Raw genomic sequence first — 22886 nt, 5'->3', positions numbered from 1 at the left:
GAGTGACTGTCTAATGTAGAGTAAAACGCTTTTAAACATACCTTCCTCATGTTGTCCCATATTTGGGTGAGTTGCAGCTGTCGTCTCGTTCTGAGCTCTTGTGCTTTGCTTCAGGATCCTGCTGTGGCTGAGTGAACAAAATGGCACCAGAACATCAACAGACTGCCAAAGTCACATTTAAAAACATTTACTTCAATGATTCAGACCACTCAAATTTGTATGCAGAGATGACAGACAGGCAAAGAGATGACTGAGGCTGGCTTTTAAGTTGTGCTGTAATGATCATCTGCAGGATTTGATCCTTTCGAGCTAAAGTTTCTAAACTAGAGTTATGGGATGACATTCCTAAGTGGTTCCAGACTTTTCATCAGTCAGCTTTTCATGTCTTCCGCCTTTTAGGCCCTTTATACTCAGACATGTCACCAGCTCAGTACACATGTTCTGACACTCAGCTTCCCAAATGTAATAATAACGCTGGAATTACCATTCTAGTCTTGCATAGCACCTGCACCGCTTTTTAATAATGTGCTTTCATTTGTTCTTCAGGGATTGATTTAGTGTTGATACACCGGATGAAAGGGCAGGAAATAACATGCAACAGTGGTTAAAATTTTACCTGAGCCCAGAAATCTTCAGTGCGCGCTAGACACCATTTTGCTCTGATGTCCCAGCTGCTTGTTATAGCCTCGATTCAATTAATTTAGCCTTTTAGGTCTAATACTCAGCGGCTGAAGCTGGCCTCTTGAGTTTCTTCACTCAGACACTCTGACATCTTTATGCTCAATTCAGTCTTGTCTAATTGATTTGCATTAGTCCTTTTGGCACTGGTAGAATTTAAAGCTCTACTCTCCTGGTTCTAGTCTTGCTCACTAAACCTCTCAATACTTCAGTTTCTTTGCCAGCTCTGTCACCAACAGTCCTCTTGGCACTTGCCCTGATCAAATTTCAGGGTAGCCATTCAGTCAAAGTCTCAGTTTTATTTCCTTGTCATTTTGCTCCTCAACCCGAACCACAGTCCTCTCAGCCCACTCACAGATCCCAGCAAGACTGTTGTTGTTGTTTTCCAGCAACATGGGAATAATCTGGGCCTTTGTCAGAGCCACACTGCTGTCCCTGTGTGAATAGTTTTCATGAAAGGCACATTATTTCCTTGCTCGCTTCATTGTCGTGTTGCCAAGACAAGAGGAGTGGAGGCGGTGTACAAGGGGTCTATAGGGCAGGGCTAGGAGCTTAGTTTAGTGTGTAGTTAGCATGTGGGTGCAAATTTATGTTTTTTTTCTCCAGAGAAAAAGAGATTAGCCTAGCAGTCAGCTAGCAGGTGGGCTGAAGTGTGTGGGTTTATTCAGAAGGAGGTTAGGAGATTAGCCTAGTTGTAAGTGTGTAGGTTGCAGTCTCTCGGGTTTTTCTGAAGACATCTGTCATGCCACTGCTGCAGGCTGGAGCTTTAGATGTGAGCTAATCCATCAGGGTATCAGATGTCTTTGACAAGATGGTATGTCTCTTAAGAGTCTTGTTCTTGTCAATTTTATGAGGCTGCTCATTTTGTATTAAATAATATCTTCAAGTTTGCCAATGAAATCCATAACTTTTTCTCTGAATAACAGTACCATCTCCATGCAACAAGATGTTCAATTTGCCGATTTAATGCCGTCACACATACACAGTAAAACAAGGTTGTTTAACTCATGCTCCTCTGTCATTTCTTGCGAATTTGTTTTTATTGCTCTTCTTTTGACATCGCTGACACCGGAAGTAGTTGCAACACACAAACCACCTTCCCCAGAGTGCTACCTCTGCTTTTGACAGACTGTAAATAAGGTCACAGATACATCTCGTTCATTGTGTCTTTCTTAACTTCCTCATTTTAGCATATATGACAGGAAAGGCTTTTCATACCACGTGTAACTGAGTAATTTTTACGCATGTAATCTTTTCACACAAAGCCTGTGCAGATTTCTTTAGAAGAGATTTGCATGAAAAAAACCCCCAAAACCTCTAAATGTAGCCTACCTTCTTTTGTGCTTTGTTTCTGGGACTAGGACCTCTGTAGCATTCATGCATTTCCTTTTTTTCTTTTCATGCCGTGTGCCTGCTTAAAGTATGATGTAGGTCTTTTCTTCCCATATACATATCAAAGAGAGTTCTTCCCAATCTTTTAACCTCCACCACCAAAAAAAAAGTGGGGACAAGGCGTCCAGTGGTCGAGTGGTTAAGAAGCACACTGCATAGACACAATGTTCCTAGTTTAATTCGAGGCATTGGGTGCCTTTGTTGCATGTCTAGCCCTCCTCTTTCTCTCTATATCCTAAATATGTATAACAATTCTCACGTGAGCATTTTAAACATGGTGTAAAAAAGGTATTAAATCTGTTGAGTGTGCATATTAGTCACCATGACTAAGGAGCTGTGCATAACTCAGAGGATGTTTGTCATCGATTTCCAGTCAGTCGACGTTTGTGTTTTCTGTGCATCTATTTCACCTCTTATCGGTCTTCCTGCTATCTGTTTTTTGCATCTGTACAGTAATTTCATTTCCTCTCTTGTGCTGTATATTAATTTTATGTACTCCCCCCACACTCCTCAGTCAGAGCTACCTTATCTGAGTAGCCTTGGCAATCGAAGCCATAAAAGTCGAGAGAATGCGACCTCTCATTCTCTCTTTGCGTCAGTGAGGTCTAAGTTTTGGGTTTTTTTCTTTATTGTTGTCAAAGCATTCAGGTTTTTTCATACCGCAGGAAGTCAGAGACAGAACGTACAGGTGGCTGAGAAGAGAAATTGAGGTTTTCCTTCAAGGCCGACAGAGATGTATGTGGTGCCAAAGGTGACATCTCAACCATTTAATCATTTCACAGCCTTGTCAGAAAACAACAGCTCCCTAGCTCAGCTCCTGCTAGCTTTTGGCACATGACACAATTATATATTGTTGATATTTGTTGTTGATATTTGTTGTAAAATAGTATTCATTTACCACTACATTTAATTGTTATTGTGTTCTCTTGTACTAAAAATGGGGTTAGTTTCTATTATTCACAGCCTTTTGTTCTTAATTGTTCTAAAATCACTTTAAAGCGCAACCTATATCTAAAAGATGATAATAGGATGATGATGAAGAGTCTGCAGTTCTTGTTTGGATTTTCCAAAGTGACTCCGTCTGCTGTCTAATCTTCCCCCTTTCTTTTTCTTGGCATTTCCATCTTGTGGGTTTATATTCATGTTTGTGCATCTCTCTGTATTAGTGTCTAACTCACTCTGGCTCCTACTCAAAGATACAAGAAACCTCTAGAGAGTGCATCTCAGCTCGTCCTCTATGTAAATCCATGAAGAAAAAAAACACTGTACTCTCCACACATCAACTTCTCGAGGTTAACATGGTGAACATCTGCAATGTTGACATGTTTTTTGGGGGGAAAGCAAATCTTCCAATACAACAACCTCATCTCTAAATCAATGATTTTTAATCCTGATCTTTAAGAAGCACGGAGCCCTGGTAGTTTTACAGTTTTAAACACTAAAAATGTACCTCGACTTAAAGACAACTACTAGCTAACTGCCTGGCAGGCAGAAAAAGAAGTCAGGAGCCCTTTTCAGACATGCACATCAATACATAATGTAATTTTTATGGCAGTTTAACTTTTTGGTCCCATGTCTGAATAAGCAATTAAGTCACTCTTGCTCAAAAGTCTTGACAGCAATCCTACTAGGTCAGATTTAGTGACACTTTCCACACAAGTCTGAGTCTTGTTGTCACCAGATTAATGGGAAGCCAGTGGCAGACGATTTCAGTGAAGTTATGTGTTCCACATTTGAAAAAGTGAAGAACCTTCTAGTGAACTCTACAACTGCAAGAGAAATAATTATCAGCTATTAAATATGTTTGCTACCCAAAAAATGTCTTGAATTTTATTACACAAACCTTGTATGATTATTGCTGTGTATTGCCTGCATATGTTTATAGTAGGCTGCAACAGTTAATTTCATTATATGGTTGATTAATCTGCTAGTCATAATTTTCCAAGGCCCAGAGTGACACCTTCAAATGTCTAGTTTTGTCTGACCAACAGATCAAAACCAAAAGATATTTAATTTGCAGTAACATAATAATAATTATAATAATCACAATTGTCTTATTTTTGTGCAGACAGAATAATTTAAAAAAGCTACAATATTAAAATAAATACTTTAATAGTTATGTTCATATGGTGTGTAGCACTTAATCGCACAGTCCAAAGACATGCAGAGTTGGTTGAATTAATGTGTATTATCCCTGTAATAGACTGGTGATCTCTCCAGGGTACATCTCACCTCTTGCACATTGCACGCTGTGAAAATCTCCAGTTCTTGCAACACTGAGTAAGATAAGCTGCTTTTAAAAAAATCATCATCTTTATTTAACATTTGTTACCAATCTTTATTTTCTCTCATTGTTTAATCTTCAGTAAGGTACATTCAGTCAGTGGACTTCATAATGGGATTAACAACAGTTGTTTTGTCATCAGAGACTTTGCACTTAATCATGGCAGATGCCTCATTTTCATTTCAAAGCAGCGAACTGACAACACTCCAGTGGGTTCTCACCAAAGTAAAGGTATTCTTTTGTAAAAATACGCAGCTGTTAATGGGCACAAAAAAGTATTTTTATGACATTTCTGATTTAAATATTTCTTCTCTTTAATATGCTGCTTATACTGTGGAGAGATTGGTAATATAGGTTTGATAACATGTGGCAGATGCCATGAATTAGATTCAAACCTACAACTTCACCAGCATAAATAATAACAAAGTGTCTTGAGGTAGTAGGATGACCCTCTGATATTAAACAACAAGGATTATCTACTGTGACAATATCTCATTTTTTAACTTCATGCCTGCTCTTTGCAGCATATTGTTTTCCCTCTTTGTATTCTCTGTTGTTTTGGTCTTTATTCAGCACTGCATGGCACACCCACACTCTCACCAATTAGTTCTGATGGAGAAAACTGCTGCTGCTGACAGTCTGCAGCTAGTCTGGAGGACGGTTTTCATGGAAAATTCTGCTTCCTCCCCACCCTGTAATCACACCCAGTTTAACAAGGAAAATACTCTCTGTCCCGCACTGTCTTTCTCTGTCTCTGTGGTTTCCAGTTTTGTCTTGAATCCAGAGAACAACCCACACAATGGGTGAGATGTCAGAACGACTCTGTCCAAAGTAGCTTTATGTGTTCTCAGTTTTGCATTGTGCAATATACTATCAAAGGACTTATTTCTTTATGGACGTCATGTTTGCCTGTGCTGTTGGTGACAAATGAGTCTCTTTTCATCCTTTTCTTGCAGTGATTAAGGTGCTGGAGCATACAGCCTCCATGCAGCACAGCTGAGCACTCACTGTATGAATTATATGCTACGTCAGACTGAAAATAATAAAACGTAGAGCTCCGCTTCAGCTTTTTAGCATTTCATTTTTCTCCAACAAAGAGGAAACCATGCATCTCAGTTTGTCTGTTTTCTGTCCCTTATTTCCTCTTAGTTGTCCCTTTCCTTCTCTACCCCTTCTTCCTTTTTTCTTATTAATTCCTTCCACTCTCTTACACTTTCCTTTGCCTTCCTGTCTTCTTGCCTCCTGTTCACTCCCATCACTTTCTCCCTTCTGTTCCCTTTCCTCCCATCTTGCCATATTTCTCCCCTCCATCTAAGTCTCTCTCCTTCCTCTGTTTTTCTATTTCAGGTTTTTGAGATATCACAGCAGCAAGAACAGTATCAGAAGAACTGAAGTCAAATTTGTCTCTCTCCCACCCCTCTCTCATTTTACCTCTTCCTTTTTGTCTCGATACAGTGTTGTATAGATAACTATGATGAGATGGTGAAGATCCTGTTGGACCGAGGAGCCAGCGTCAACGCTCAGGACAACGAGCTGTGGACACCGCTGCATGCTGCTGCTACGTGTGGCCATGCAGGGCTTGTCAAGATACTCATTGCCCAGTAAGACATGCATATATTTCATACCAGATTTTCCCAAAAGATTTCGTATGCTTTACATTTTTATAAAAAACATTTTTGTGTAGCATATTATTAGGTTTCCTCAGAGAAAATGATCAGTGGCACTATATCATACAGCAAATGTCACTTATCAGTCAGGCAGCTGTTTAAAACTTATTCTAGTAACTACATTGATAATAAGATTAGATGCATCAGTATCTGTGTGATTCAGCTAAGCAGGTCATTATTTCATTCAACACATCATATTTTGGCTTTGCAGTAATGAGTCACAAAAGCACATTACAGCGTTAGGAAAAAAAGAAAAGCTTAAAAGCTTTTACACATTGAAAAAAGTAGAGACGAACATCCTGAAAAGACTCCCTGCTGCATGAGGCTGAAGTTAATTTCATAACCAGCTGGACACACATTTGACTAGATAGAGTGTGTAGATTTGAGGTTATTCTGAAGTTGGTATTGACTAGCTTGGGGTAGGCGGCAGTTATCACATCCGCCAACCAATTTCCTGAGGGAAACTGCACACATACTGTACCTCTCTCGGAAATTAACTGGCATACAGAGTATTTTGTTGTGCTGTCAAATACTCCAGTAAATGCAACCACTGTCCCCAGTGAGCCACAGTAAGCTATTTGTATGAACCTATGAATTGTTTTGTGTGGTGTGTTTTTTAGTTTTTTTAAATTGAGCTGTGAGAAGTCAAAATGATGTGTCTCTGATCCAGAAATGACAGCATGCAACCTGGAGTAGCAGAAATGGATGGTTACACACCTAACAGTAGAGGAAAAACCAAGCCTGGACAAACTGCAGTAGGAAGCAAAACAAAACAATATTGTAGTAAAAAAAAAAAGATAAGAACAAAGATTGGAAAATATGTTGTAGCCATGCTAGGAAAAGGTGTTTAACTCGGCATATCTTTCAGATATAAATCATATTTTTTACTTTTATGTATTACCTTTGATAAACGTCAGTCACATTTCTGTACAATTTGTCCTGAGTTGTAGATTTGACAGCAGAATTTGGTTTAAAAAAAACAAAAAAAAACTGTATATAATAAGATCAAATCATCATTTTGCCATTCAATAGTCAATAAAAGGATAATATTTATTCATCTCACAAGGCAAGGCAAGGCAGTTTTATTTATATAGCGCATTTCATACACAGTGGCAACTCAATGTGCTTTACATAAAACGAACATTTAACAGAAAATATTGAAAAAAACATGGAATTTGAGAAATAAAAGTAAAACCCAATCATAGTAAACACATACATACCCCCCCACCCCCCCCCCCACCCCCCCCCCCCCCCACACACACACACACACTAATAATAAAAACAAAGTACAGAAACATAGAAAGAGAGAGAAATAAAATGCTATAATCATAAAATAATGATTTGCTTTAAAATCATTAAAAGGACATAGAGTGCAAATGAAAGATTACAATTTAAAGTGCTTTGAAAGAGCTCAATCATAAGCACATGAGAAGAGAAGTGTTTTTAACCTGGATTTAAAAATATTCACAGTTGGGGCTGATTTCAGTTCTGCTGGTAGTTTGTTCCAGTTGTGTGCAGCATAACAGCTAAAAGCTGCTTCACCATGTTTAGTCTGAACTCTGGGCTCCACTATCTGACCTGAGTCAGTAGATCTCAGAGCTCTACTGGGTTTATATTCTACTAACATGTCATTCATGTATTCTGGACCTAAACCATTCAGTGATTTGTAGACCAGCACATGGTCTCACATGGTCTATGGCACATGTAAGGATTTAAAAATGGCAGTTGGAGTTTTTGTTATGCAAATGTATCATTATTTAAAAAAGTATTTTCTTTGCTCTGACACATACACACCTGCACATAGGAAGGAAGTACAGAGTCATATGAAATCACATATTATGAGCGTGTTCTATTAGGATTTTATTAGACAGTTTCAATTAGTGTTTAATTAGATCCTCTGATATAAATCTACAAACACAAAGAGACATTAACAGATGCCAGACAAGTGAAGACACCGTATGTGTACACACTCATATATTACTGCTGCCTGTGGACACAGACACACGCATGCACACACTAAATAACTAAATATACAACAGATACACTGCCGCCATCTGTTGACATGCAGGACTTGTCTAGCCACTCATGATCTTACTTGGATTCATTATTCCCCGTGAACTTACTGATTAAAAACCACCCCCTGAATACTCTGATCACATACAAACAGTTACACATTCAAACCTGGCAGCTGCCCAGTACAACCGCAGTCTGACTTGTTGTGGACTGAAAGAAATTAATCTGACTCATCAGGTTGTGCTCTAACTCAGATTTATTTTGTATTTCCTGTCTAAGAGTTTGAGTTACAGATCAACATCTTTCTGCATTTTCTGGGGTTTCCCAACTCACCAGAGTTTAAAATATGTCTACAAACATTGCTGACGTAAGCAAACCTTTTACACAACCAAAAAAATCTAGATTTAGATGTTTTCTCCTAAAATTAAAAGCCAGTAAATCAGTTTGTGAAAGCTCATGCTGAGCTTTTTATTTTTTGGGGGGACACATTGCTGTGTATATTTAGATAACAGATGGTGCTTTTTAAATGTAATATATTAAACAACAATATACTTATATGTGTCTGGTATGTTCCACATATTAGCATTGACATTTTTCATTAAAATAGAACATTTATTAGTCCTTGAAAAAAAGTATACTCACATCTAGTTAATAATTAACTCGCTTCCCACAGCGGCGCAGATCTGTTGGCGGTCAACTCTGATGGCAACATGCCGTACGACCTGTGTGAAGACGATCCAACACTGGACATCATTGAGACGGCTATGGCTAACAGAGGTAGAGCATTGATGTTTCATTTTAATGCAGAAATTTTCAGGCTGCAGCCTTTATGTGATGAGTCCAATTTTTGTGTTTTCTTGTAGAAGTTTTGGATCTCATTTTTAACAGTCACACAATGTCTGCAGACAGATTAAATCAATGAGATAGTGTTATTTCTCTGTGTGCTCTGCCATTGTGAAGATTGTGCTGTGTCTGGTTACTCTATTATGGCAGTTAGGTCTAACTTGTCCCAATTACCATTTAACCATTACAGGCTTTTTAATAGCATGTGTCTATGAAGCTGAGTCATAAAGAGGTCCAGTTAACAGTTAACCTAACGTCATAAATCTGTCACCAACCTGATTTAAAATAATTTTTGTGCACAGGTGTATTTAAAAAAACAGATGACCTTCTCTTCAAGGAAAACTGGCCAATTAAAGATGATATTGCTTGCAAGTTACATCACTCATCCCTACACGATACAACTACATGCACATCTTTAACAACTACACAACACACTACATTCAATAGTTCTCTTTATAATATGCAAACCTTTTTCTCACATGGAACATCCGAAGGTGACTCAACCTTTGCAGCAGGATAAGCGGGTGTTTGTAGCTCCTGGCAGTCTGAAAGTGTGCCAACTGCGGGAACAGATTGCTGAGGAAGATGACAGTGGGGTCATGACCTAGGAAAGCACTCACTGTCCTGCACAGATTCAGGATTGACGCCTCAGGGAGCTCTGAGATATTCACAGTTCTATCACTCCCGACAGGATGCAGCTTGGAATACTGTATATTCATGCTGTGTCACTGTAAACAGCCACACTTGGCACAGTTTGTGTGTATCGGACATTACTGAGAGAGTTCAAGGAGATCAGCACTGACATACAGATAAATACACATCAATGAGGATACGAGGGAATCCGCAGTGTGTTTTAGATGTGTGTATTTCTGTCTGTGTGTATGATACAAAGAAAGACTGACACAAAGAGAGTCGAGCTGACACACTGCTTTACATAAGCTGTTGTCAGTGTTTTCTTTTCTAGTAAACAGTTACATGTACACACAGGCGCGTGTGCACACTGTTGGCAACAAAGCAGCACAATCTGTGGCCTCATTAGCTTTGGGTTTAGAGAACTCAAAGCTGTAGTATGAATGCCCAGACTGGCTTGGAAATGAAGTTGGTTGAAGTACACTAGTGAAAATTAGTCAAGGTGCCCTTCAGTATAACTCTAAATCCTCAACGCTTCAGTGGAGCTGCTCTGCGGTAAACAGAAGATGACTGTATGGAAGAAAGAGTGGTGCTGGAGAGCATCATGTGTGCTCAGTCACATTTCCCAGGATAATTAAAGGTCAGAAAAGCTCAGTTATGATAAGTACTGTATCGTAAACAAGTGAGGTGTTAGTGATTTTTATAGCTTTAACAGTGCAAATAGGGAATGTGGCAACAATCGTGTGGGTTGTATCCTGGCTGTAAGACAACACTGGGAACCAACATAGCCAAAAAAATGGGGAAGGGAGGTGGGGGTTTGGAATGGGAAGACAGAGACAGCCGACAGATGAAAATGATTTTCTCAGCTTACAAGTCGCAGAATGCAGATAGTGGTACAGTAGGTGAGAAGAATGATTATTAAGCCGATTAAAGTGAGCGTGGTGCTGCTAATTGCTCCCGTAATGTTCTCAGCACTATGCTGCTGGATAAGACTTCTGTCTCCAGAGACGCCGCAGGGATGGATATACAGGCACACACCTCTCTCACACACACACACACACACACACACACACACACACACACACACACACACACACACACACACACACACACACACACACACACACACACACACACACACACACACACAGCACTTGAAATGCAGCATCGATCTGACTCTTCCTTGATCCCCCCTGTGGAGCCCCGTACATCTGTGATGAACCGCAGTGATAAGGGGGGGAAATGTCTACCTGGTGAAATGGAGTGGGGAATGCAGACGAGTCATACCAAATGGCTGCATCGCTGACACAGCTAATGCCATTTTGCATCCCAGTCAAATCCATCCCAGCACTGATGGAGTGATGAAAAATGACAGTTTAGATCAGGGTCTGCTGAACACAGAAGTAGCATTTATGCAGACACTCACAGATTTATGAAGGATTTTTTCAAAGATTTGCTAGAATTATTGGCAAATTGGGAGATGAATAATTAAAAAATAAATAAATTGATGTACAGCTGCAATTATCATTCGATTAATCAATCTAAATTAAATCAATCTGAAACTATTTTGATAATCGAGTAATCATTTGTCAAGCAAGACAATTCCAAAATTTGTCATTACATGTTTGAGCCTGCTGGGAAATATGCAAGTGGATGTCCCCAACAGCTCGTTACCTTAGCAACAAAGGTTACAGAACGGATGGCAGTGTGTGGGCATGTGTGTGACATCCAGTTTGATGGGGAAGTGGAGGTAACTTCGCAAACAAAGTGTTCAGAGCACGCTGAAGCTTGAGCTTTTGATTTGAAAGCGGCATATTTACATACATTCACCTCAAATAGTTTACTGCTGCTTCTATTTGTTGTGGTATGACTATATTAGAAAAGTTTTTTGTGGTTTGCATTTTTAAAACCTTAGAGGCATTGTCAAGCTGCAGGGGATATGAAAGAAACAAGGCAAGTAAATGACATCAGTGCCACTGAGACTTTTGCCAGAAAGAGAAAGAACTGAAAACAGGAGATAGTAGCTGGAGGGATGTATTTCATTTAAGTCAACAAAGGGGACCATCAACGTCCCAATTCCTGCCCCTCTGAACACCCTCCGACTGTTATTCTGCTTGTGAATTCAGTGAGAAAGTCAGTGCAGTGCATATCAGTGCGGGCCACATGTGAAACAAGAGTGTGACATTGAAGCAGGAGTTTGAATTTAAATTCGCAGGTTGTTGCCTGGATGCTGGTGTGTTTGATAGATTTTCCTTCAGCATCACTGGACCAGATTCAGTTTATAAGTCAGTGTCAGGAGAAAGATCGTAGGGCTGAAATACTGACAATAAAATATGCAGGTGATGCCTGTTGACTTCTACTTTTCATTTAATTTAAATATCAATTTCCTACAGATCCTCCATGCTTCATTAAGGTGCTGTGTCTACTTTTAAATTCCTGACTTCTTTAATTTTCAGCATTTTTTTCTGTTTTATTTAGTAAACATTTAAACTCTTAAAATGACCCAAAATGGAATAATAAGACCCTTTTTTAGTGGAATATGTGATCATATTTGCATCCGTAACACATCATTTGTTTTCAGTCAGTCACACATAGTAAGTATATAAGAGTCACAGTTCTGACTGACAGGCTGTTTTTAAGTATTATTAATGTGACGTCTCTTCACATTTTCTGGACATTACTGCTGAGCTGTGGGAGGATAAGTTCTTCACCGTATTGAGTCTGACCTGACAGCAGGACTTCGGATTAAAGGTGGAATTTAGAGTAGTTGTGACAGACAGCATCAGCCGGGTGCCAAATATCACAAAACTTTTCTTCTGCCAAAATATGGTAGGGAAGGAAGCGTGTTTTCCACCCACAGAAAATAGTCATTGAATTTCTTCTTTTGAATTTTAAAAATCCAAATATATAAAGCAGCTCTGTAATGATTTTGCAAATGTAGAGCCCATTTGTCAGGGAATTATTTCCAGGATAAGTTTAACACAAATTAAAAATTATTGCCTAGAGGTGAATTATTTCCCAACAGTTAACACTATATACTTACTTTTATGTTAAAAACCATTCATGTTTACATTTGGCCCTTGCTGTGTTGCCATGCCCATGAAATATCACTGTAAAACAAAATAAGTGACTGCTACTATCACATGACAAGACACCCTCACTATTAAAAGTTTAACTTTTTGAAGTTACCTGCTCCATAAAGTCTGACCTTACTCTCTGTCCCTCTGTGTTAATCAGATCATAAACTTGCCCCATCAGCATGCTGCACCAAGAAAAATAGTCTCCCCTGTGATAAACACTCTGGTTCTGCCCTCGTGTTTGATTGACAGGAATCACCCAGGAGATGATCAACGAGACACGAGCGTCAACGGAGAGGAATATGCTGGGAGATATTCAGGAACTGCTGAGAGAGGGACAGGAGATCAACCAGCAGGACTCTCAGGGAGCCACATTGGTAAGAAACTTTGCTCTCTGTGTTTTTCTCCACCAATCTCAATTGAAAACAGGCTTGCTTTCAAGTTTATTTTAACGATTTAAAAAAAAGAAAACAGCAGGTATTACAATTCAGTTCCCTCAGGACCAGACAAACAAAAACATCTGGGGTGCATCACGAACCTGAGATCTGAGTTTGTTCCGAAAAAAAGAGCAAAAATGTAAAAAATAAATATATAGAGTATATATACCAGTGGCGGCCGGTCAATGCGGGGCGCTGGGGCGCCGCCCCCATCAAATATCTGGCCAAAATCTACTTAAACATATTAAACATAAATGAATTAGAAAATGCTAAATAATTATGAAATAAATAGTATTTGTTAGCAAGATGGTCATGTTAGCCTCTAAGCACCTGTCATCATTCATTTTAAATCGATTCCAAATGGTATTTTATTAATTTCTATATGTACTTCCTGTATGCGGGGCGCCGGACTAATGGAAGTCAATGCAAGCCCTCAAACTTTTGACAAGCATGTGACCTGAGGCTGCTCTCTCATTGGCCTGCGTCACGTTTCCCACGGGGCGCAGCTCAGTGCGCCCCGGACACGCCCACTTTTATTGGCAGCGAATTGTTGTTGTTTCATGTTTTTTAATCTACTGTGATTGGACAGTTCCGGCTGTCATTCACGCCTTCCCGTCAGCTGCTGTCATCCAAACTCCTGTTGACGGTAGGTTCAGGAGATGACGTTAAAGTGGAGCCGCGGAAATTAAAGAAGATTATTTTGTAATTTCTCTACAAAAACCTAATTTCAAAAGACTTTCACTAGAAGAGAGAAAGAGGATAAAGCAGCAGCAGGTGATGGAGGAGCTGAGAGTTTCTCCTGCTGCTGTTATGATAAACGGAGCTGGCTAGCTGGATGCAGTGTGAGTTATTCCTTTTATTGCTTAATCTGTTTGCTGTTTCAAAGTGTCAGCACCGAAACGTTGTGGACAACGACAGGGGAACGAGACCTAAAACATCTCTCTGAAAAAAATCAAACAGAAAGCTGCAGCCATCGAGACAATAGCATGGAGCTAAGTTGTTTTTAGCAGACTTAGCATTGCTGAGCTCTTTCTGCAGCTGTTTCACCACATCTGGCCACATGTAGACCTCTGCTATGCCAAGCTCCAGAAGAGGAACATAGATTCAGTCAGTGGCTGCATCCAGCAGCTCCAACAGGACATATAAAAGATCAGGTAGTAGCTGCATTGCTGTTATTAATATTGTAAAGTGTTAAAAAATACTTTATAAAAGACATAACTATGAAGTGTAAAAAACTAAAATGCATAAATGCAGGATAAGAAATGATGGAAGTAATTTTGACTATTACAGTTGATTTGGGTACATTTCATTATTAAAATAAGTTAAATAAATTATGCCTAATCACAGCAGTGTATAGTGCTTAATGCGCCATCTATTGTCATGTTTAGGTATTGCAACAACTAACAGATTACAGTGAAATCAGGACTGAAGACACAATAACTAAAATATAGGTGGTGTCTCTTTTTAAGCATATTACCTTATTGGTAACTCTGCTTTAACTGCTGGTATCTTTAGGTGACGTGAGTGAAATGGGCATTTTATCATATCTGGTTATAATTTTTTATTCCTCTCTCTGTGGGTCAGAGATACCATACTGGGACAAACCAGGGGACATTATAGTATGTTGTGTTGTTTTTAGATTAGTTTTTCTTTCTTATTTATATTTTTTTGCTGCGGTATGAAGTGGTGCTACGGCTTATTTGACACTAACACTAGGACCACCAACCATCAAACTGCGCCCCCCCAAACATTTTTGTCACCAGCCGCCACTGATATATACACATACATTATATACACACATGTAACATTCAACATGATATAAAACTATCGTTACTGTATGTGTTTGGGATCATAGTGACAATGCAGGTAAAGAAAAAAGCATTTGTGTGCAGTTAATAACACTCATTCCTACAGCTGCAGATTCTGTCACTAAATGAGTGCAAGCTGTTATGGGTGCATTTTCCATGACATGAGTGCTGCAGAGACCCACTCAAATCAGATTATCAGGCATCACAGGTCGACAGCGACAGCGAATAGAAATGGTGTTTAAATATTCAGAGGGCCATCTTTATTATAGATTCACCTTTAAAAGATTATGCGCTCTGCAACACTGACGCATGAGGCCATAAAACCGTCAGAGCTAATCAGCCATTTAATCAGCTGTGTGATTTTGAAATGACCTGCTGATATGAATAATCTGCTCACGAGCACCGAATACACCTGTAATAGTAATTCAGCCCTGTAGCAGTAGATTAGGGCAAACCTGTATTAAAATATGATGATAAATTAAATATGTATGCATTCAGGTAAAACAATATCACATTATTAAAAGTTGTAAATGGCACCACTGAATGTTTAAAGTGATGCGAGGTCAGATCTGAAATGTACTAAAAATTCCAAATAAGCTTTCAATTACTAGAACAAGACATGTATCAATGAGAAATGATGGGTTTCAAATACACAAACATTTTCAAACATGATGGTTTATGAAATAACAAATATGGCTCCAAATAAACAATAATCAAATAACGTGACAGAATAAGTTCATGAGAAGCATCCTAATGGTTTGACAAGGACACTGCTGTTTTATGGGCATTGTTCAGCCTGCTCTCTGTGCCACTACAACAAATCACTGTTTGGATGCGATACATCACTCTTGGGGCCTTTCCATTGGCAGTCACCATTCAATACGTCAGTTAATGGCAAGCAGAGTTATCTATTATTAATGTGTATGTCGCCTCCTGTTTGGTCTGAAATTGTGCTTTTATTCTACCATGAAGAATAAATGTAAACATGCTGTAGAGAGAATAGAAACAAGCATGACAATTCGGTCAGTCCATTTGCTTCGTTTAGAGCGTTTAAAAAGTCGAGAACGCCAGATAAAAAAACTTGTTTTGTTAGGGTATAATTTCCTGAATATTTTCCGTGTAATGTCAGATGTTTTAATGAAGTCTTTATTATGTACCAGGGATTAAGCTACACCAACGAAACACAGTGACAGATCACTGGATGAAAATAGCTAGGGGACATTACATGGTAGTAGCCCAAAATAACCCTGCTAAGCTTTAAAGTCGTACCAGAAATTGTCTGATTGAGCCGCTCGTCCCCTTGTTTTATGCACACTGTTAATCTTCATTCGAGCACGATGAAGCAAACTAGAGCGTGCCTTATTAAAATGTCCGGCAAAGAAGAGAGGAAGGGAATTGGTAGGATGTTATGTAAGATTAATCTTTTGTTTTCCAGTGAAGTACATGTTGTGTCCTTGTTTTGTTGTGAGGCAACAACAATTTTCATCCCCTGTGGTTGAAAATGAGTTTATCAATTTGTGAAAGGCAAAATAATGTATTCAGTAATTCTCATGAAATACTAGTTGGATTCAACTTTCTGTATTCCAATGTGACATACACTCACAGAGAAAAAATTCATTCAGCTGATTAGTCATTAACAATTTTCCACAGGTAACACAATAATATTATTTGTACTGACATACTTATTTACTTTGCACATTACATAACACAAATTCAAAGTGTTTCACATAATGCATTAGAAAATGAATGAGTAAATACAGTAAAAAACACTGAAAACACCAATTTAAACCCAGTTTAAAAGAAATTTAGAATGATAAAATGATTGTAATTGAAAAATAAATAATGTACAAGTTAGTCAGTTGACTTTTTGGTGGTTTCTGTGTTTATTTGGAGGAAAGTGCAATTATTTACGTCCTGTTCACTTTTCCCAGCATGCATTTGTTCTAGAGGAGAAGCATCCCAGAGACATCACCAGTCTATCAAAAGACTAAACCATAAACCAGCATTCACATTCACTCTTCAATCTAGAGATTCCAGTTCATTTAAACCTGTAATGGGAGAGAAGTAGAGAACAAAAAGGGAGGGAGCCTATCCCAGCATGCATAAGAATCAGGATACACCTGGATTAGTCACTGATACTAAGAGAGAAACTGCATTGCATCAAGAAAATGCTTCTATTTGAGTGATATTTGTAGTTAAAATTTGTTGAAATGGCAGCTACTCCTTCTCCCTCATTAAAAAAATCCACTATTTATTTATATGCAAATATATCATTTCATTTGAAAAATGTTACAACTGCTTATATAATGTCTCCCACTTCACTGTAAGACCCATTCTCAGTGTATGTGCACTGGAGGTTTCCACATCCCGCTACGGGACCAGGACTGGCTCCAAAACTAGTTGTGATGTTACAAATCCTGCTCATAGGCCAAACTCTTAAAATCAGATTTTTATTGAGCACAGACAAACTTTCCACTCTTAACAGATACATGTGAAAACAGCCTTTCACTGTCCAACTCTACAGATACAATATTTTGTACAGTTGAGCTCAAACACCAGTTGTAGGAAAAAGAAGAAAAACACATTTTTGAGTGGAGAGGGACTTTAAACGTATTGGGGAAAGTACTGAAAAAACGATTCAAGTTGATTTTTATTGTATATGAATCATGTTTATTCAACTGGAGTTCAATTCTACATTTTTCTCCACAACCCTCGTGCAGTGCATAGTGTGAGGGTGTTTTTATGTCAAGTAATGCAGAACCCTGAAACATGTCTAGGTTTTTGCTTTTGAAAACAAACAGAGAATCACATTCCTGAAAATGTTACCCTGCAGCAGTGAGTCTCACTCATTCTCAGCAGCAGCCGGAAGGCATAAAACCAGACACATCTAATCACTGCAGGAATTATTAGACCTTAACTTTCCTCTTTGCTGCAAAGATGCCCTCTTATTGTGGCACTGCAGATAAACATCCACTTAAACACATCAGGTACTCGAAGATCAGTGAACCATAGACATAACTGATGTGCTTTGAAGCCTCCGCACTCACAACTCAAATATTTTGGATGTTGTGCTGTAGATGCTTTTAGTGTGCGTTGTAAACATTGTGAACTGTCACAGAAACAGATCATTTTAAAAGATGACTAAAAATTCATTTCAATCTGCTGTAGCTTTTTTCTGATTTTTCTTTACATGCAGTACATGTAGCTTTTCCTGCCTATGAGGAAACCGATACAGAACACCTTGGTAGTAAAAATGCTGTAGATTGTAAATAAAAAAATACTGCCTGAAATTATATAGTAATAATAATAACTTTATCTATATAGTACCTTTGAAAAACAGAGTTAACAAAAGTGTTGACAGAGCAAGCAAAAGCAGGATACTGAGAAGGCAATGTAACAACATAAAGCCAAACAGTGAGGCCAAATATTAAGACAAAGTTAAAAAAGAAGAAAAAAGCAACAAAAACACAGTGAAGAGAACACAGACGGAAGATGAAAGATGAAGACGGTAAAAGAAAGATAAAAGACCATAAGCCGAACCGCTGCATTCTGGACTAGTTGGAGGTGAGAGAGACTTTTGGTTTATGCCAGTAAGAAGGGAGTTACAGTAGTTAAGTCAATATGTGTCACTTTTGTTTTTCCTTTCTTATATCAGTTCCTCTCAGCCTTATGCGTACCTCCTACTGTTGCCTTATTTGATATATTTCTGTGAATTGTTAGAAAATTATATACTTTATATACTTCACACAGTGAAAGCAACACCATGTGTCTGTACCCCTTCAGAGCACAAGGATGTACATCCTAATTTCCGCATGAGGATCAATAATGTTGGACCACAGGCTGTGTGCATTTCTCTCTCTCATCAGTAACTCTCCAGCATTACAACCCATCTTAGTATCAGTAACATCTTCACATCCAAAGATTAGCATCACTAGTCGCTCCAACTCAGCACCCTTCAGTGATGGAAATATTAAAAGCATTTTGTTATTTCAGGCCAGTAATTTTGATTGAAGATGTTATTCCTCTTCACTAGTCAGAGTTTGAGAGGGGGTCTGAGGTCGTTTACATAGCAACCATACCTGTATAACCCTGACTGAGAAATCTTCAGACTTCACCTCTGACACAGATGAAAAGAAGGCCGGCAGTGCCTTTTTATTTAATCAGGGTCTCTGTAATCAGAGATTTGCAGGCTAGGAAAAAGAAAATATCCAATCTTAAAATTAACCTCCCGAATCTTCATCTTTTGTTAAAATCATCTCAGGATCACATATACACATTTTTTTTCAACTTGTGCAGCTCTTCATCAAATCTATGATGCAGTGTTGAAACAAATAGTAAACTAACCACGTTTTCAAGCAAAAATGGCAAAACTTTACTAGTTCCAGCTTCTGAAGTATGAATATTTGGTAGGTTTTTCTTTCATCTGTGATAGTAAATTGAATATCTTTGGATTTTTGACAGATGTTCAAAGTCAAAACAAGCAATTTGAAGGTATATTCTTGGGCTCTGGAAAATTCTGATAGGCATTTTTTTTTTTACTATTATCTAACATTTTATAGGTTGAACAATGAAGTAATCAGCAGATTAATCAATAATGAAAATTATATTTAGTTGCAGCTCCATTGTGATCACCATCCATAAAATCAAAGTACTACAGATGTGAATGAAATGATGAACAAGCACACCAAAATTCAGCCCCAAATATGTAGTAGAATTTAAAGAAGAGCTCATGTGTTTGAACTAGAGTCTGACCGATATGGGATTTTTGAAACCGATACCGATTTTAGAGCGGAAAAATTCACCATAACCATAACTGTAAACGATTATATGGTGGCCCAATCATTTTTTTTAACTGGAATGAAAATAAACCTTCTCTATGTGGATTGTTCAGTGATTTTGCACTGATATGAGGCTGCTTTATTAAACAATTAATTCATGAAGTATATTTAACATTGTTAAGCATTTCTACAAATGAACACTAACAAAATAGAGAATAAATAAAAATAAAAATCAGTACTTAACAGTATCAGTCATTATTTCAATTGACTGAACTCCAATCAGAAATGCTTTTTTTCTTGTTAATCAATAAATGTCAGTCAATATTTCACCATTCATGTATAACTATAACTCACAAACAGCAGAGTGAAGAGATAGAAAAGCGGCAATAATTTATTCTATTACACATGTTGAGGGGCAAGTTTAACAGTGGATAAACATGCTGATTTTTTAATTTTTGTAAATGTAACAACTGTAATTGTTGCAGGAGACAAACTGATCTGAGTCCTGAACAAAACTGTTTGGTGTGAATACATGTTCAGACATTAGCGTCCACTTAGCTGACAAGTTATGAAAGTCACAGCTGGTTAGCTGACTATCGGCTAATGTCGCTAATGAGTATGGGAAAATAGTTTCTTTACTTTCCAGCATTGCTTCTCATCAGCTAGGTCACAATGTAGCGTGACATCAACACTGTCCTGATGCTACCCTTTCAGTCTGCTACATTACTGACTGTACTAACAAATTACAGCTGCTAACATAGCAAACGTGTCAATAGCATGAGTGACATGTTGTCAGGGACAGACTTAATCTTATATAAGTTATATTGAAAAGGGGAAATGATGGGCTCATTGTTTATACACTTCTAAGTATATATTTCACAAACCCGTTGGCAACTTATTGTGGAGACACCATTTGACTCTGAACTAGCGTGTGCTCTGATGCTAACTCTGTCCCTCATGCTGCCTACAGAGCTGACAGTATTGTGAACAATGAAGTGGAAGCGCCATCTGCTGGAAAACTATGTGACGACACCACGTCTAAATCACCCCAAGCATCAATTTCTGAATTATATGTTCTGTAAAAAAGTTTTCATATTGGCGGATATTGGAAAACATGTACTCCGATACCACTAGTTTGAACAGGTTTGGCTGTAGAACATGAGGTTGCACCGACTGGCCTACTGCTGGGTCAGAAAATCGAAGGGATTAGGACTAGAGTTAATATCCTGATATTATACATATGAGGAGAATGGTGTGCAGTAATTTAGTTTTCTGAGCTCTTGGTATAATTGATAATTGACCTGATACAGGTGAATCTCTGCACTGCAGAGTGGGCCGTCTCAAGCCAGCAGGGTCAGTTTTTTATCTTTAAGTACAGAACTTAATTTTACAAAACATCTGTGATTAAAAAGGTAGCCAGTGACATACCTACATCCAAAAACTCAGAAGCAGGTGAATATCAGATCCTGCAGAGTGATGTCATACATATGGTCAGCACTTGTAGGCTCCAGTACATTACTGGGACATCATTCTTTGGCATCTAATTTCAGGGCTGTTTTGTGAAATCCCATTCTCTGGATTAAAGTAAAGAGCATTTCAACAGCAAATCCTGTGCACTGGAAAAATGTAATCATTGTTCCTCTTCTGCCCTTGCAGCTCCACATCACAGCAGCAAATGGCTACGTGCAGGCTGCAGAGCTGCTGCTGGAGGGGGGAGCTCGCATGGACCTGAGAGATTCAGATGGATGGCAGCCTCTTCATGCTGCAGCGTGCTGGGGTCAGGTAAGGTAAACACAACAGGAAACAGATTTGCACACACAAAGATTTTTGATGCCATTAACGTAATTTGCTGCTGTTGTTGTTTCAGATGCATGTGGCAGAGCTGTTGGTTTCTCATGGAGCCAGTCTCAATGCCAAGACATTCCTAGAGGAGACTCCCATCGGTATATTTACACCTCAACACTCTCTTAAAAATATAAACTGCCCTATGGGGGGGTTAAGAAAGCAAATGTCTCATCTCTGCATGGTCTCTTTTCCTGCTTGTTCAGTCAATACTTGGTTACATTGCAGGTTTTCCCCACTTAATGATTTAAATCCTCTTTGAGACAAATGTAAACCTCTCGCTATTTTTATCACCAGTTGCATCAACTTTTACATTATAGTTGACAAATTAACAATTTAACAGTCAGTATGAGAGATTAGTGGCATCATTAACGATGTTAATCATCTAGACACATTCATTTTATAATCCTAGTTTTGATTTGTTATTAAAAAGAACCCCAAACACTGAAGCTGTCTTTCATCCTTGTCATTTTAAGACCTGTGTGAGGATGAGGAGTTCAGAGCCATCCTGCTGGACCTGAAACACAAACATGACACCATCATGAAGTCACAGCTCAAACACAAGACATCACTGTGCAGGCGAACGTCCAGTGCAGGCAGTCGTGGGTAAGTGCTGACATCTGCTGGTGCTACTGCTGCCACTACAAATGGTATTTGTTGTTTTTTAAATCTTATTTCTGTATTCCTAAGAGACATGAGAGTTCAGCACATCAGCCTCATTTAATCTTTTGAAATGTAAAAGAGCTGCTGTGGAGTTGCTGTAATTTGGCATTGAAAATACTTTATTTATATTTGTTTTTATCTCACTCTGTGTCAACAGAAAAGTGGTTAGGCGAGCCAGCCTCTCTGACAGACACAACTTGTGTCGTAAAGAATATGAGACGGAGGCCATCGTGTGGAGGGGAGGGAGGGAGGAGGATAACGAGAAAGAAAAGGAGTCTGATCAGGAGAACAACCAGGTGGTTAAAGTGAGTCTGTCATGTTTTATTCATGTTGTTTAGAAATAAGTAGAATTACATGCCATTTTAACAGTATATATAATCTTCTCTCCCACACAATCTAAATGTCAGACTTCAGTGTAGGTGTGTCAGAATTAAGGTGATTTAAATGAGCAAAACTCACCTGGTGTTTAAACAGCCACACAGGAAGAAACACACAATGGAAAAACAGCAGCAATACAATCTTCAACAATACACAGGAATGCAACATAGACACACATTAGTAGTAAAAAACAGTGCTAAACTTTATTTTTGTTCTATTGGAAAATCTGTAACTATGCAATCAGTGTTTCTTTGTACTTTTAGTCTTCACATACTGACTGCAACATGTTGAGGCACACTATCTACACATTATCAGAAGGAAATCATTAACTGAAATGGAAGGAATTTGAGGCAGGTTGTGAAAGTAAGATGGTTTTAAGTACCAAATAGATGAGCT

The 22886-nt window shown here is 38.5% G+C and overlaps 1 protein-coding gene across 1 annotated transcript in view; it reads left to right on the top strand.

The window, feature by feature from the left end:
* The window catches only part of ppp1r16b (protein phosphatase 1, regulatory subunit 16B), an 87691-nt gene that overhangs the window by 62619 nt on the left and 2186 nt on the right, over positions 1 to 22886 (top strand). The window contains exons 4-10 of the mRNA XM_062415637.1: positions 5810 to 5955; positions 8708 to 8811; positions 12837 to 12961; positions 21264 to 21389; positions 21475 to 21550; positions 21926 to 22055; positions 22270 to 22417. Of these exons, the coding sequence (XP_062271621.1) occupies positions 5810 to 5955; positions 8708 to 8811; positions 12837 to 12961; positions 21264 to 21389; positions 21475 to 21550; positions 21926 to 22055; positions 22270 to 22417 (855 nt within the window). The remainder of the gene's footprint in view (positions 1 to 5809; positions 5956 to 8707; positions 8812 to 12836; positions 12962 to 21263; positions 21390 to 21474; positions 21551 to 21925; positions 22056 to 22269; positions 22418 to 22886) is intronic.

The sequence above is a fragment of the Scomber scombrus genome, chromosome 3 (genome assembly GCF_963691925.1).
Source record: "Scomber scombrus chromosome 3, fScoSco1.1, whole genome shotgun sequence".
Lineage (NCBI taxonomy): Eukaryota > Metazoa > Chordata > Actinopteri > Scombriformes > Scombridae > Scomber > Scomber scombrus.
Note: the sequence above shows the minus strand (reverse complement) of the source record. Positions and strands in the feature narration are given on the sequence as shown.